The 12391-nt window shown below is 39.7% G+C and overlaps 1 protein-coding gene across 1 annotated transcript; it reads right to left on the bottom strand.

Moving 5' to 3' along the window:
- Positions 1-9561: 9561 nt before the first annotated feature.
- On the bottom strand, positions 9562-10470 carry LOC110601288 (22.0 kDa class IV heat shock protein). Its single transcript, XM_021738371.2, has one exon. It carries the CDS (start codon positions 10341-10343, stop codon positions 9735-9737), a length of 609 nt encoding a protein of 202 aa, XP_021594063.1. The 5' UTR covers positions 10344-10470; the 3' UTR covers positions 9562-9734.
- Between the last annotated feature and the right edge of the window lie 1921 nt (positions 10471-12391).

Genomic DNA, 12391 nt, shown 5'->3' with positions numbered 1-12391 from the left:
CTGGTCAAATAGATCGTCGATCCTAGGCAACGGGTACTTATTCTTGGTAGTGACTTTGTTCAACTGCCTGTAGTCGATACAAAGTCTAAGGGATCCATCCTTCTTTCTGACGAACAAGACTGGTGCACCCCAAGGTGAAGTGCTCGGTCGGATGAAGCCCTTTTCTACCAACTCTTGTAACTGTTCTTTCAATTCTTTCAACTCGGCTGGAGCCATCCTGTAGGGAGGGATAGAGATCGGTCGGGTTCCAGGCATCAATTCTATCTCGAACTCTATCTCCCTAGCAGGTGGTAAACCTGGCAGCTTGTCTGGGAAGACGTCTAAAAACTCTCTAACCACTGGCACCGAGGCGGGCTCTCTAACCTGACTGCTAAGCTCTCTCACATGAGCCAAATACCCCTGACATCCCTTCCTAAGCAACCTACGAGCCTGAAGAGCTGATATCAGAACTCTAGGTGTACCCCTCCTGTCTCCCCTGAAGACAACCTCTAACCCATCCTGAACTCTGAACCTGACTACCTTGTCCCTGCAGTCCAAGGTAGCACCATGGGTAGATAACCAGTCCATCCCTAGAATGACGTCAAAATCTGTCAAATCTAGAACCACCAGGTCGGCGGACAAGCATCTTCCCTCAACAAAAACTGGACTGCACTGGCAGACTGACTCTGCCACTGATGGATCACACTTGGGTCCACTGACCCAGAGAGGACACTCTAACTCAGAGATCATCAACCCCAACCTCTGGACGGCTCTCGGAGCAATAAAAGAATTAGATGCACCAGGGTCCATCAAGGCATACACATCTGAACAACCAATGACTAAATTACCTGCCACCACGGTGTTAGATGCATCTGCCTCCTGCTGCGTCATCGTGAAGATCCGTGCTGGAGCTGATGGACCTTCACCTCTGAAACCGGCTGAAGAAGAGGCTGCCCCTCTCCCTCTGCCTCTACCACTGGCCTGAGTCACGGCTGGAGCTGCTGGCTGAGCCACACTACCCGAAGCTGTCTGCTGAGACTGTGCTCCAAAAGTTGCCCTGGGACACTCCCGAGCCATGTGTCCCTCTTGCCCGCATCTGAAGCAGGCTACTGTCCCAGCCCGACAAACTCCCCTGTGTAGCCTACCACACTTTGCACAAACTGCATTATCCGCGCCAGAGCTTGAGCCACTCCCTAGTCCCAGACTAGACTTGACCTTGTTCCAAAACTTGTTCTTCTTGGGCTTCCTAGTGGTGTTACTCCACTTCTTGCTACCTGAAGCTGCTGCACTGAAAGAAGAAGAGCCTGGGGTCTTGGAACCAGAAGGTTGTGCCACTGACTGCTTAACTGTCCCCTGAACGATGGCACTGGCCTCCATTTTTCGGGCCATATCCACTATGGTGTGGAAGCTCTCCCTATCTGCTGACTGGATCAAGGAGGAATATCTAGAGTGGAGTTTCATGATATACCTCCTTGACCTTTTCTGATCCGTGTCAAGGTTTTGCCCTGCAAATGGTAATAGCTCCAAGAATCTGTCTGTGAACTCCTCTACACCCATATCTTCGGTCTGCCTCAACTGCTCAAACTCTATCATCTTCAGCTCCTTTGAACTATTTGGGAACGCCCAACCTGCAAACTCGTTTGCAAACTCTTCCCAAGACATGTTGTCTACTCTAGGGTTCACATAATTCTTGAACCACTCTCGTGCCTTCTTGCACTTAAGCGTGAACCCAGCCATCTGAATGGCTCTACTGTCATCAGCCCCAATCTCATCTGTGATCACCTTAACCCTTTCAAGATACACAAATGGGTCATCCCCTTTTTCATACTGGGGAGCACCCAACTTCATGTAGTCTGTCATCTTGACCTTGCTCCCACTGGCTGAGCTAGGTCTAGGGGGTTGAGTAGCTGGGGCTGCTGGTTCTGTAGGTGGTGGAGGTGGGGCAACATTTTCTGAGGTAGGGTTTGGGTAATAAGGTGGGGGTGGATACATTGGGTATTGTGAATATGGTGGGTAGTAGGGTGGGTATGGCATCTGTGTGGGATAAGGGGTGAAACTAGGGTAATCCGATGTACCTCCCATCGAATACCCGGGATTTTGTGAGAAGTGTGGGTAGTAGGGTGGCTGAACAAATCCCGTGGCCTGAGTGCCTCCTTGGGACTCTCCCATTCCCTCTTCTGACATGCTAACTCCCAAACTGCCATCCCTCCTCTGCTCTACATCCATATCATCCCCCATGCCTTCTGACATTTCTCCCTGAACTGTTCCCCTCACTGATCTGCTCCTACCCAGATCCAGAGACCTTCTAGGGTCTCTTATTGCTCCTTCTCTGTTAGACCTACTAGACATCGCCCTAGGCAATGTAGGAGGACGGGCGCTCATGCCCTCATCCTCAGGTGGCACTCCAGTCAATCTTGCTGATCGACGAGTTTCCCTCATCCTGTTTTCTGAAAGGCAGCACATAACAAGCAAACATTAGCATCATATGGTTCATGTGGGCACACATGAACCCTCATCACATGCATATCATTCATATCATAGCATTAATGCACATGTATAAAATCATGGCATTTCACATCATCAAACAAGACAGGACTCCACATCCTATCCTAGTTGACATGATCTTCCTATTGTGCTTGACCTTCTATAACATCTATGAGCCCGACACTCTAGGTCCGACCATATGAACCTAGGGCTCTGATACCATTCTGTAACGACCCGAAAATCGGACCGCTACCGGCGCTAGGATCCAGATCGGCTTAAGGCCGCCGGGACCCGTAGCAAGCCTGACATGTAACCTGTAAACCTGTTTAATCCCATACATGATCAACAATCATACATAATGATTAAAACTTTTCTTTCATTCATTCCTCATACACCAAACTCAACCTATGCATGCACTAAAACATAATCATAAACTTGACCCCTCTGTGGGATCTCATCAATGCCCCAATGGGCGATATACATGTGTTGAGTTGGCTAACATCTATATCATCAAATATCTAAGATCATGCATCAACAAGGGATTACAATGAACTATGGTCAAGCACAATTCTAAACCTCAATATCATTACACATAACATAACTATTCAGTTATACATCATCTTACAATTTATCATGTCCACTATCTATCTATTACAAGCATAAGACTTTACTCTTCTTGACTTCTCTGTCTAGCCCGTACCTGCAATCCTGGGGGATTAGGGAAAAGGGGTGAGCTACTAGAGCCCAGTGAGCATAATAATAGAAAACAACATTTAAAAATCTCATGCCATCATGTAATGCAACACATCACAACAAATCACATCTCGGATGGTATTGTCACCAATAGTCCTCTACATTCCAAAGTGCCGGGACATAGAATGGGTACAACCGGTCTTTCTCTTAACATAACAAATCATAACATTCCAATGTGCCAGGGATGTAGAATGGGTACAACCTGGACTTTCTCTTACATAGTGCCAGGGACGTAGAATGGGTACAACCTGGACTTCCATACCATATCATGCCGTAACATCATCATACCATATGATGACTAAAGGATCATCCAATAACCAATCCACATCAACATCATAAATGCAATGTAACATATTCGTGATTTCTAATGCAAACAACCTAATTCATCACATGGCATTCATGATGCATGAACATGCTCAAAACCTTATATTTTATTTGCTTTAAATCGTAAAGGTTTATTCTACTCACCTCTTGGCTAGCTCTGACAAAGACTGAAGCAGCTAACTCACTGCTGAGGTCCTCGGTTCCTCGGGTCCGAACCTACACAGGTGGACTCAAATGAGGGACCAACAACTAGAACATAACTCTAAAAACATCCCCCAAAGACCCCCTAAAACACCTCAAAACAATCATACAAAACATGCAAAGGAAGGCTGAACAGGGCAGGTTCGGCGGCACCTTCGGCGGCCGAAAGTCCCTCCAGAGCCGAAACCCAGGCAGGTTCGGCGGCACCTTCGGCGGCCGAAAGTCCCAGACAGAGATGAAAGTCTCTTTTCGGGGGCAACTTCGGCAGCCGAAAGGCCTGCCTCCCCAGCCATGTTCGGCGGCCGAAAGTTCCTTTGGCTGCCGAACCTGGTTTCTGCCAAAGGGCAGAAACTTGGCTCCTTTATGCACATTTGCCTCCCACAACTTCCAATCATGCATATAACTCATTCAAATCATGCAAATATACACACATTGGCTCCTAGGGGCTTCAAACTAACTTAAACCCCAACTACAACACACATCAACAACACAAATCCAACATACATTGCTCAAAACATAACATTAACTCAAAAACCTAACTATGAGCTAAACATGCATTCTACCCCATAGATCTTGCATAAAACTTACTTTAAATATGAAATGAGCTTAAGATCGGCTCTTACCTCTTGAAGATCGAGAGAGAGACGTCCTAAACTCGGAGGTGGAAGATTTTGAGTTCTTGAACCTCAAAGCTCCAAAACTTGCTCAAATCTCTTCAAAACGACATAAACCTTGTTAAAACATGAAGGATTGAAGGAAAATCATAAAAAACGAACCATGGAGGAGCAAGAACTCACCGTGGCCGAAAATGGGGAGAAAAATCGCCCGTTTCGGCCATGGAGCTCTTATATAGGGGCTGGCCAGTTCACGTTCGGGGGCCGAACGTGCCCCCACATCTCATGCATGTTCGGCAGCCGAACATGAGGTTCGGCGGCCGAACCTGGTTTCTTTCAAACCAAACTTTCGGAGGCCAAAAGTGCTCCCAAAACCTATCCACGTTCGGCGGCCGAACATGACCTTCGGCGGCCGAACCTGGTAAAGGTTCCATGGTCTTTTTCATTTGAAAACTCAAATTCATTCTTACTTAAAAATCATTAAAACATGAAAACATTTGTGAAAACATGATTTTACCCTTCTAGAGGTCTCCGACATTCGAGATTCCACCGGACGGTAGGAATTCCGATACCGGAGTCTAGCCGGGTATTACAAATAAAATATAAGGTTTTGAGCATGTTCATGCATCATGAATGCCATGTGATGAATTAGGTTGTTTGCATTAGAAATCACGAATATGTTGCATTGCATTTATGATGTTGATGTGAATTGGTTATTGGATGATCCTTTAGTCCTCATATGGTATGATGATGTTACGGCATGATATGGTATGGAAGTCCAGGTTGTACCCATTCTACGTCCCTGGCACTATGTAAGAGAAAGTCCAGGTTGTACTCATTCTACGTCCCTGGCACATTGGAATGTTATGATATGTTATGTTAAGAGAAAGACCGGTTGTACCCATTCTACGTCCCGGCACTTTGGAATGTAGAGGACTATTGGTGACAATACCATCCGAGATGTGATTTGTTGTGAGGTGTTGCATTACATGATGGCATGAGATTTTTAAATGTTGTTTTCTATTATTCTGCTCACTGGGCTCTAGTAGCTCACCCCTTTTCCCTAATCCCCCAAGATTGCAGGTACGGGCTAGACAGAGAAGTCAAGAAGAGTAAAGTCTTATGTTTGTAATAGATAGATAGTGGACATGATAAATTGTAAGATGATGTATAACTGAATAGTTATGTTATGTATAATGATATTGAGGTTTAGAATTGTGTTTGACCATAGTTCATTGTAATCCCTTGTTGATGCATGATCTTAGATATTTGATGATATAGATGTTAGCCAACTCAACACATGTATATCGCCCATTGGGGCATTGATGAGATCCCACAGAGGGGTCAAGTTTATGATTATGTTTTAGTGCATGCACAGGTTGAGTTTGGTGTATGAGGAATGAATGAAAGAAAAGTTTTAATTTTTATGTATGATTGTTGATCATGTATGGGATTAAACAGGTTTATAGGTTACATGTCAGGCTTGCTACGGGTCCCGGCGGCCTTAAGCCGATCTGGATCCTAGCGCCGGTAGCGGTCCGATTTTCAGGTCGTTACAATTGGTTAGAGGACGTCCCCTAATCAGTTTGTTCATAAGAAAAGACATGGTGGTGAGAAGCGTCTTCCACCCCCATAACCAACCTATTGAATCAATCAAGATAACCATGTTTCAATGATCAACCCAAACAACCAAAGTGGATCCATATCTTCAACTAGACTTTTCTCATATTGATTTCCTCTTTTATTTTAATTACTTGCTGTTTTAATTGCTTTCAATAGTTGTTAGTCAAATCATCTCAAAACCCCCCTTTTTACTTTTATTGCACTTGTTTCTATTTCTCTTTGATCACTTGCTTTCACTTGTGCTTTCAATTAGTTCTATTGCACTTGATTGAGAAAAATAAATAGATAATCAATTCTCTGTGGATACGATCCTTCACCACTATCTGCAGTTGTAAATTGTAGGTAACCAAGAAGGTTATTTTTGACCGGCTTCGACAACCGCACTGTCATTAACTTAAATAGCAGGACACTTAAATTCATGGTTAGACTGAATGCAAATATTAATTTTGGGCATCACCTCATATGATTTTAAAAAAATCTAATAAGTATTCTCATACATAAATCACTTCACAACTTTCAAATCATAAAGCAGCATGTTTTAAGCAGATAATCTTTTTCTTAGTGGATTCATGCTAACATTAATTACAAATGAGTCGTGCTAACATTAATTACATATGAGCTTTTTAAGCTACTTCAATATTCTATTATATTTCAGGTTCATATATACAAGGCTTTCTTCTAAGGTTTTTAAATTTTTGGCTAGTTCATAACAGCAAAAATACTTTAAGTTAAAGAAAGTAACTGAATAAATTGGGTAATTCGTGTGTATCACTCCTTTTTCATGGTTGAATGGATCGCCTTTGTGATGCTCTTTCTTCTCGCATCAGCATCTTCTTCTATCTGATTTTTCACCATGTGGCTTTTAGGCGCAGCTGGTGATTTCTAGGTCTTTTCACCATCTCTCTTTCTTTCAGTCTTTCTTGTTGTTTGACTATTAGCTTTCCTTAGTTTTCCATGTGGATCTCAATTGGTTTGGTTAGAAAACTTCGGCAACAGGATAGTCTCCTTCGTTTTCCATAGACGGCGCCACTTGATGGTCTGAGATCCAACGGGGTGTCCAGATGCGGACACCTAGGTAGCGGCTCGATTCAGTGGATTGATCATTGATCCATGGTTGATTCCATTGGGCTCCTCCATGTTAGATCTTGAGGGTTAGGGCTTGTAAGATAGAAAAGACGTTCATAGGCCCACTAGGGATACCCCCGATGGAGACCCTCCGATGCTTAAGTTAGATCAAGTATTATCTAAGAGTCGTTAATTATAAAGAGGAAATAAGAGAAAATAAAGTAGTGAAGCTTCTTCTAGAAATCTCTAGGGGGCCTTTATTTTGAGGGTTTTTCCGTGAGTATTTAAGAGAGAGATTAGTTCCTTCCATGAGTTAAACTTTTCGAGGAAGAGTGAGATTTGTGGTGAAAGCCTAAGAGAGGAGAGAGTCATTTCTTTAGGAGAGAGATCTCTCCTTTTGGCGAGGTTAGTTCAGAGATATTTGTATCCTGATTTCTTGCTTCATGTCCCATCAGATTGGATGGTGGTGTGATGCGGCAAGCATGTCAGGCGGGTGGCAGACGATTAATCAGTGCCGAACCGTTGAGCCCATACCCTTTGGCAAGCGTGTCAAGTGGTTAGGCAGCCTTTCTCCACGCGCAGTTAATACCTCGAAGAGAGCTAAAGGGGCCGACTATAGCATGGAGGTCGGTTGTCTTATCCTGATTTCGTCAGGTTGTGCCTGGTCTGTACGACCTTCATTAGAGCCAGTAGTGTTTATATTTATTTCTACTGTGTGGTACGAGCATTGAAGAGGTCGTCATGCTCATTCTAGGTATTGAGGTCAGGGATGCTAATAGCCTGATCTTCGGACCCCTATAAGTCGGGTTTCTGCTGCCTGGTCAAACCAGTTGGAAAGGTTAGCTCAACTCTTTTAAATCACGTATAGACGTGTCACGATCTCAACAGTACTTGTTATATGTTATCATAAATGATTGTCCACAAGGCCTAAAGTTAAAACAACATCCTTCCCTAGGGGCAAAATTTGTAGCTCTCATCGGCAATCAATCTTGCTATAAACCATATTGGACCTAGTCAAGCACCAGAGATCAATAAAACCTACGGTTACAAAACCTAACTACAAAAAGGCAAATGCATGCTACCCTTAAAGTCAATAGAATAAAAATTCAAAATCTCATACGACAATCGAGGATAAACCCTCCATAAAATGGAGATAAATTAAAAAAAAATCTACTAAAAAGTAAGCATGTGATCATAACAGTGAGACCTCCCCTATCACAAACTCCATCTAACAAAAGATGAGGAGAAATTTATAGACGAGAGAGTGCTTATACCATATACTCATATACTCATTTAGAAGTTTAATTCCAATTTATTTTCATTACAAATTAACTAAAAATTTTAATTTGATTTTAGTGTAATTTAAAATAAAAAATAAATAAAATTACTCCATAGGTCGGACCTTCTACTAGACGGTTAGACCAGATGAAAAAGTTTGCACGTCCCTTCCAATCCTGTGTACACGTATTACGATCTTAACGGGCCCTATGATTCAGAGCTCGTACTACAATGAGTCTTTAAATGTAGGCGCGGTCGACTTTAGTGACCAAAAAGAACTCACTTTTATATAGGTTGGGTGAGCTAAGTACGACCGAACATTACCAAGGTAAGGTGCCGACCTCCAACATGATGGTCGGCCCCTCTAGCTCCCTCCGAAGTCTTTAATATGCATACGAAAAGACTGACTAATGTAAAGTATACAATAGACAAAGTATAGACTAAATCTGCCCACCATTAAAGAGTCACCTGACACACCTGCTAAAGGTGCCCACCCCTGATCTAATGGGACTTGACGCTGGAAGCCATCAGAATGACCAACTAATATATATATATCATTGATCTAACCCAAAAAAAGAGTTAATCTCTCTCTGAAGAGCCTCTCCCTCATACCCTCTCTCATAGAAGCACTCTCACACTACATGCCCTCCAAAAATTCCTTTTGAATACTCCTTTATCATTTATCTTCTCTTGATGTTAACGCATCTCTAAAAATGATTATAACTTAAACATTAAAAAATCTCCACCGAAAACATCTTCATCGAAGCATCTCTAGTAAAAATATGATTGTCCTCTCATATTTTCTAAATTTCCATCTTCAAAATTAAATATGAAAAGACATGCACAAAACTAATTACGTATCAGCAATCAACCCATTCAAATATCCACATCTAACCACCCTATTAGATCTCAATTTATCAAATTGAAACTTCAAAATTTACTTGAAGAGTACCCAAACTGAATTCAACGACTCCATGGATAAAATTATGTAACCTAATTATTTCACCTTATATCTCAACAAATACTGCTGTTATCTTTTATACCAAGGTTCCTATTACACGTATTCTGTAAATATATTGTGTATTTTTCACTTTCGTACAGTACAAAAATTACTTTGCTATTATTTTCTTGTTTTTCTTTTTTTTTAGAATAAAAAATATACTTTCAATCTAAACAAAAATTATATATGTTACTTTTAAAATAAAATTAGACTCAGATTCATTAAGGGTGAGAGATAGAGTAACATAAGATGGGTATCGTCAATCCATTCAAGGGATGATCACTAAACAAGAAGCTCTTGGATTATATTACATTCAACACAACACTTCGACACAAACAGAACAGAGAAACCACAAGTCCTTATTCTCTCTTGATAAAGCAGCTCTTCAAAGTTCACACATGATCGAAGATCATCTACAACTCTTGTTTGCTCTCACTGTTTGTGAGCTTTGCTGGTTCAGGTCTCTCTTGATCAACTGCAATGTCAACAACCCTAGGACCTTTGATCTTATTAGGAGACAACTTGGAGAAACTCAAAGTGAGCACACCATTTTCAAGCTTAGCATTAACAGACTCCAAATCTACATTGTCTGGTAATCTAAATTGTCTCCAAAACTTACCATATGATCTCTCCACCCTGTGCCAGTGATCACCTTTCTTTTCTTCCTCTTTCTTCCTCTCTCCACTCACTCTCAACACCCTATTCTCCTCCACCACCTCAATCTTCACATCCTCCTTTCTCAGCCCAGGCACATCTAGCTTTATAACATGACCTTCAGGTGTTTCCTTCCAGTCTACTCTCGCTAGAGAGAGTTCCAAGCTGTTATCATCCCTTTCAATCCCAAACGGTATCTGTTCTAATACTCTAAATGGGTCTGGAAAACGCTCCGGCCAGAAATCAGTCAGCAGACTTCCAGGACGATCGAGGAATGGGAGAAGCGATGCGTTGGAGGAACCAGGAAGGCAGAGGAAGAAAAAGAAGAAGCTGATGAAGAGGCACAGTAACATTTGCCTCATTTTCATGATTCTGTACTCTTGATCTGCTTGCTTATATATAGTTATGATGCAAAGGGTTTCTTTGGATCGAGGGAGAAGTGAGAGCGTGTGGCAGCTTAGGAGTTTGATGGCTGAGATGAGAGTGATGGGGCCATGGAGAAATAAATATGCGAGCGTATAGATGGGCAGTAAAAATCTGCAAGACTTTAGAGAAGTGGAGAAGGTTCCAGTTGCATCCTTTGCATTTTCCAGAGGCTTCACTTGTTTGTTTCTTTATTATTTCGTTTTCTGTTTTACTCAAGAACAAATATTATTATTATTATTATTTTATTTTTCTTGAGTTTTAAAAATTAATTTTATATTATATTGACTTCAAAAAAAAATTAATTTTATATGTTACTGTTTAAATAAATTAATACTCCTTATTTTATAATTTTTATTTATTTTTTTAATTATTTTAAAATTATTATTTATTTTTTAAATTATAATAATATATAAATTAACTATTATAACTCTATTTAATTTTATTTTATTTTTAAAATATTTTTTATTATTAGTAAAATTTAATATATTTAAAATAAATATAATAAAAAATTATATTTTTCAATATATATAAAAAAATAAAATGAATAAAATATTTTTAAAATAAATAATTTTAAAATAAATTATAAATTATAAATTATAATATATCTTTTTATTTTTAAAGATATTTTAATATAAATTATAAATTAAATCACATGTTTGTCTATAATTATGTTATTATAAAATAATTTTATTTAATCTGCATATAGTGTGATGAAATGAATCTACTTAAAAATTTCTCTGATTTTGAGTTTGAAATTAATTACATAAAAAAAGTATTAATCATTTTTAAGTAATTAACTAATTAAATTATTAATTTTTAAAAAAAAACAATATTATTTTATTAATTCAACTAGATTACTCAAAGGTTATTTATATAATTATTTTAATGGTTAAGCCTCTACGTGAAAGAAGTGATCCATTGACTAGCTTTTGAATCGAATTAAAAAATTATATTTTAACTAATATTGAAATTAAAAAATAATTAATATCATTAAAATCAAATCATATTAAATTAAATTTATTAAACTATTTAATTTTGATTTTGATTCTTAATTAAGAACCATATCCACATTAAATTGAAATCGTATTAAAAAATAAATTTTATGTATATGTTTTATAATGGTTTTAACAATATTTGTTGATGATATATAAATAATTATCAAAAGAAGACTGTAAGTTGTCGCTATGAAATAGGTTCACATGAAAAGGACTAGATATGTAGGACAGATAATTCCTCATAATGAAAAAAGATTCAGAGTATAATATCTGGTTCATCATTTAAAATTCGCTCTTCTCCGAATAAGGCGAGTCTTGATTACCGTTAATGAGCACTGTCTAGAGTACCTTCATTTACGCCTGTAATCACTGAATCACCAATTTGTTAGCCACCAACGTTTCTTATCGAGTAGTCGGCCAAATCATTGTCGGATTATCAGGAAATGCCTATTTATCTCCACTTTTGTACAATATAAAAAGAGAAGAATTATATAGGCAAAAGTATGTTATTCTCTAACATAAAAACTCTAAATAACTCATTGCATTATCTCTACCTGCCGATATACTGACTTAAGCATCGGAGTGGTTGCCGTGGGCACCCACCACCACCACCTCCCATCTTCTTCCTTGCAGGTTCTAGCCAATCACAACACGGTTCTCCATTTTGGCCACGTCATCCATCTAATCTCAACAACATCATTTGGTTCCACTGCCAGGAGACCCATTGAACTCTATCTGTTCATTTGGATTAAAGGCGATCTCTTCTTCCTTTTCTTTCCACTCTATCCTTAAAATGGCAAGGATCATACATGTCATTATGGGAGGACTTAATAAGGGCAAAGGGAAAATAAATGTCTAGTAGAGGACGTTCTATCTGTCCGTTAAGAACCATGGACCAAGCAAGAGGTAAGGTTCAATCCTGCTAACAAAGCCATCGGATTCTTTCAAAACGATCCGCTGGTCGTTAAGATCTTCCTAAATTGGTACAAGGTAAG

Source organism: Manihot esculenta, chromosome 15 (assembly GCF_001659605.2).
Source record: "Manihot esculenta cultivar AM560-2 chromosome 15, M.esculenta_v8, whole genome shotgun sequence".
In the NCBI taxonomy this organism is placed as follows: Eukaryota; Viridiplantae; Streptophyta; class Magnoliopsida; order Malpighiales; family Euphorbiaceae; genus Manihot; species Manihot esculenta.
The sequence above is the reverse complement of the archived record's forward strand: the minus strand, read 5'-3'. Positions and strand labels throughout refer to the sequence as shown.

Bases quoted from the DNA above. Each gene is read 5' to 3' on its own strand.
- LOC110601288 (XM_021738371.2), bottom strand. From the start codon at position 10,343: ATGAAAATGAGGCAAATGTTACTGTGCCTCTTCATCAGCTTCTTCTTT.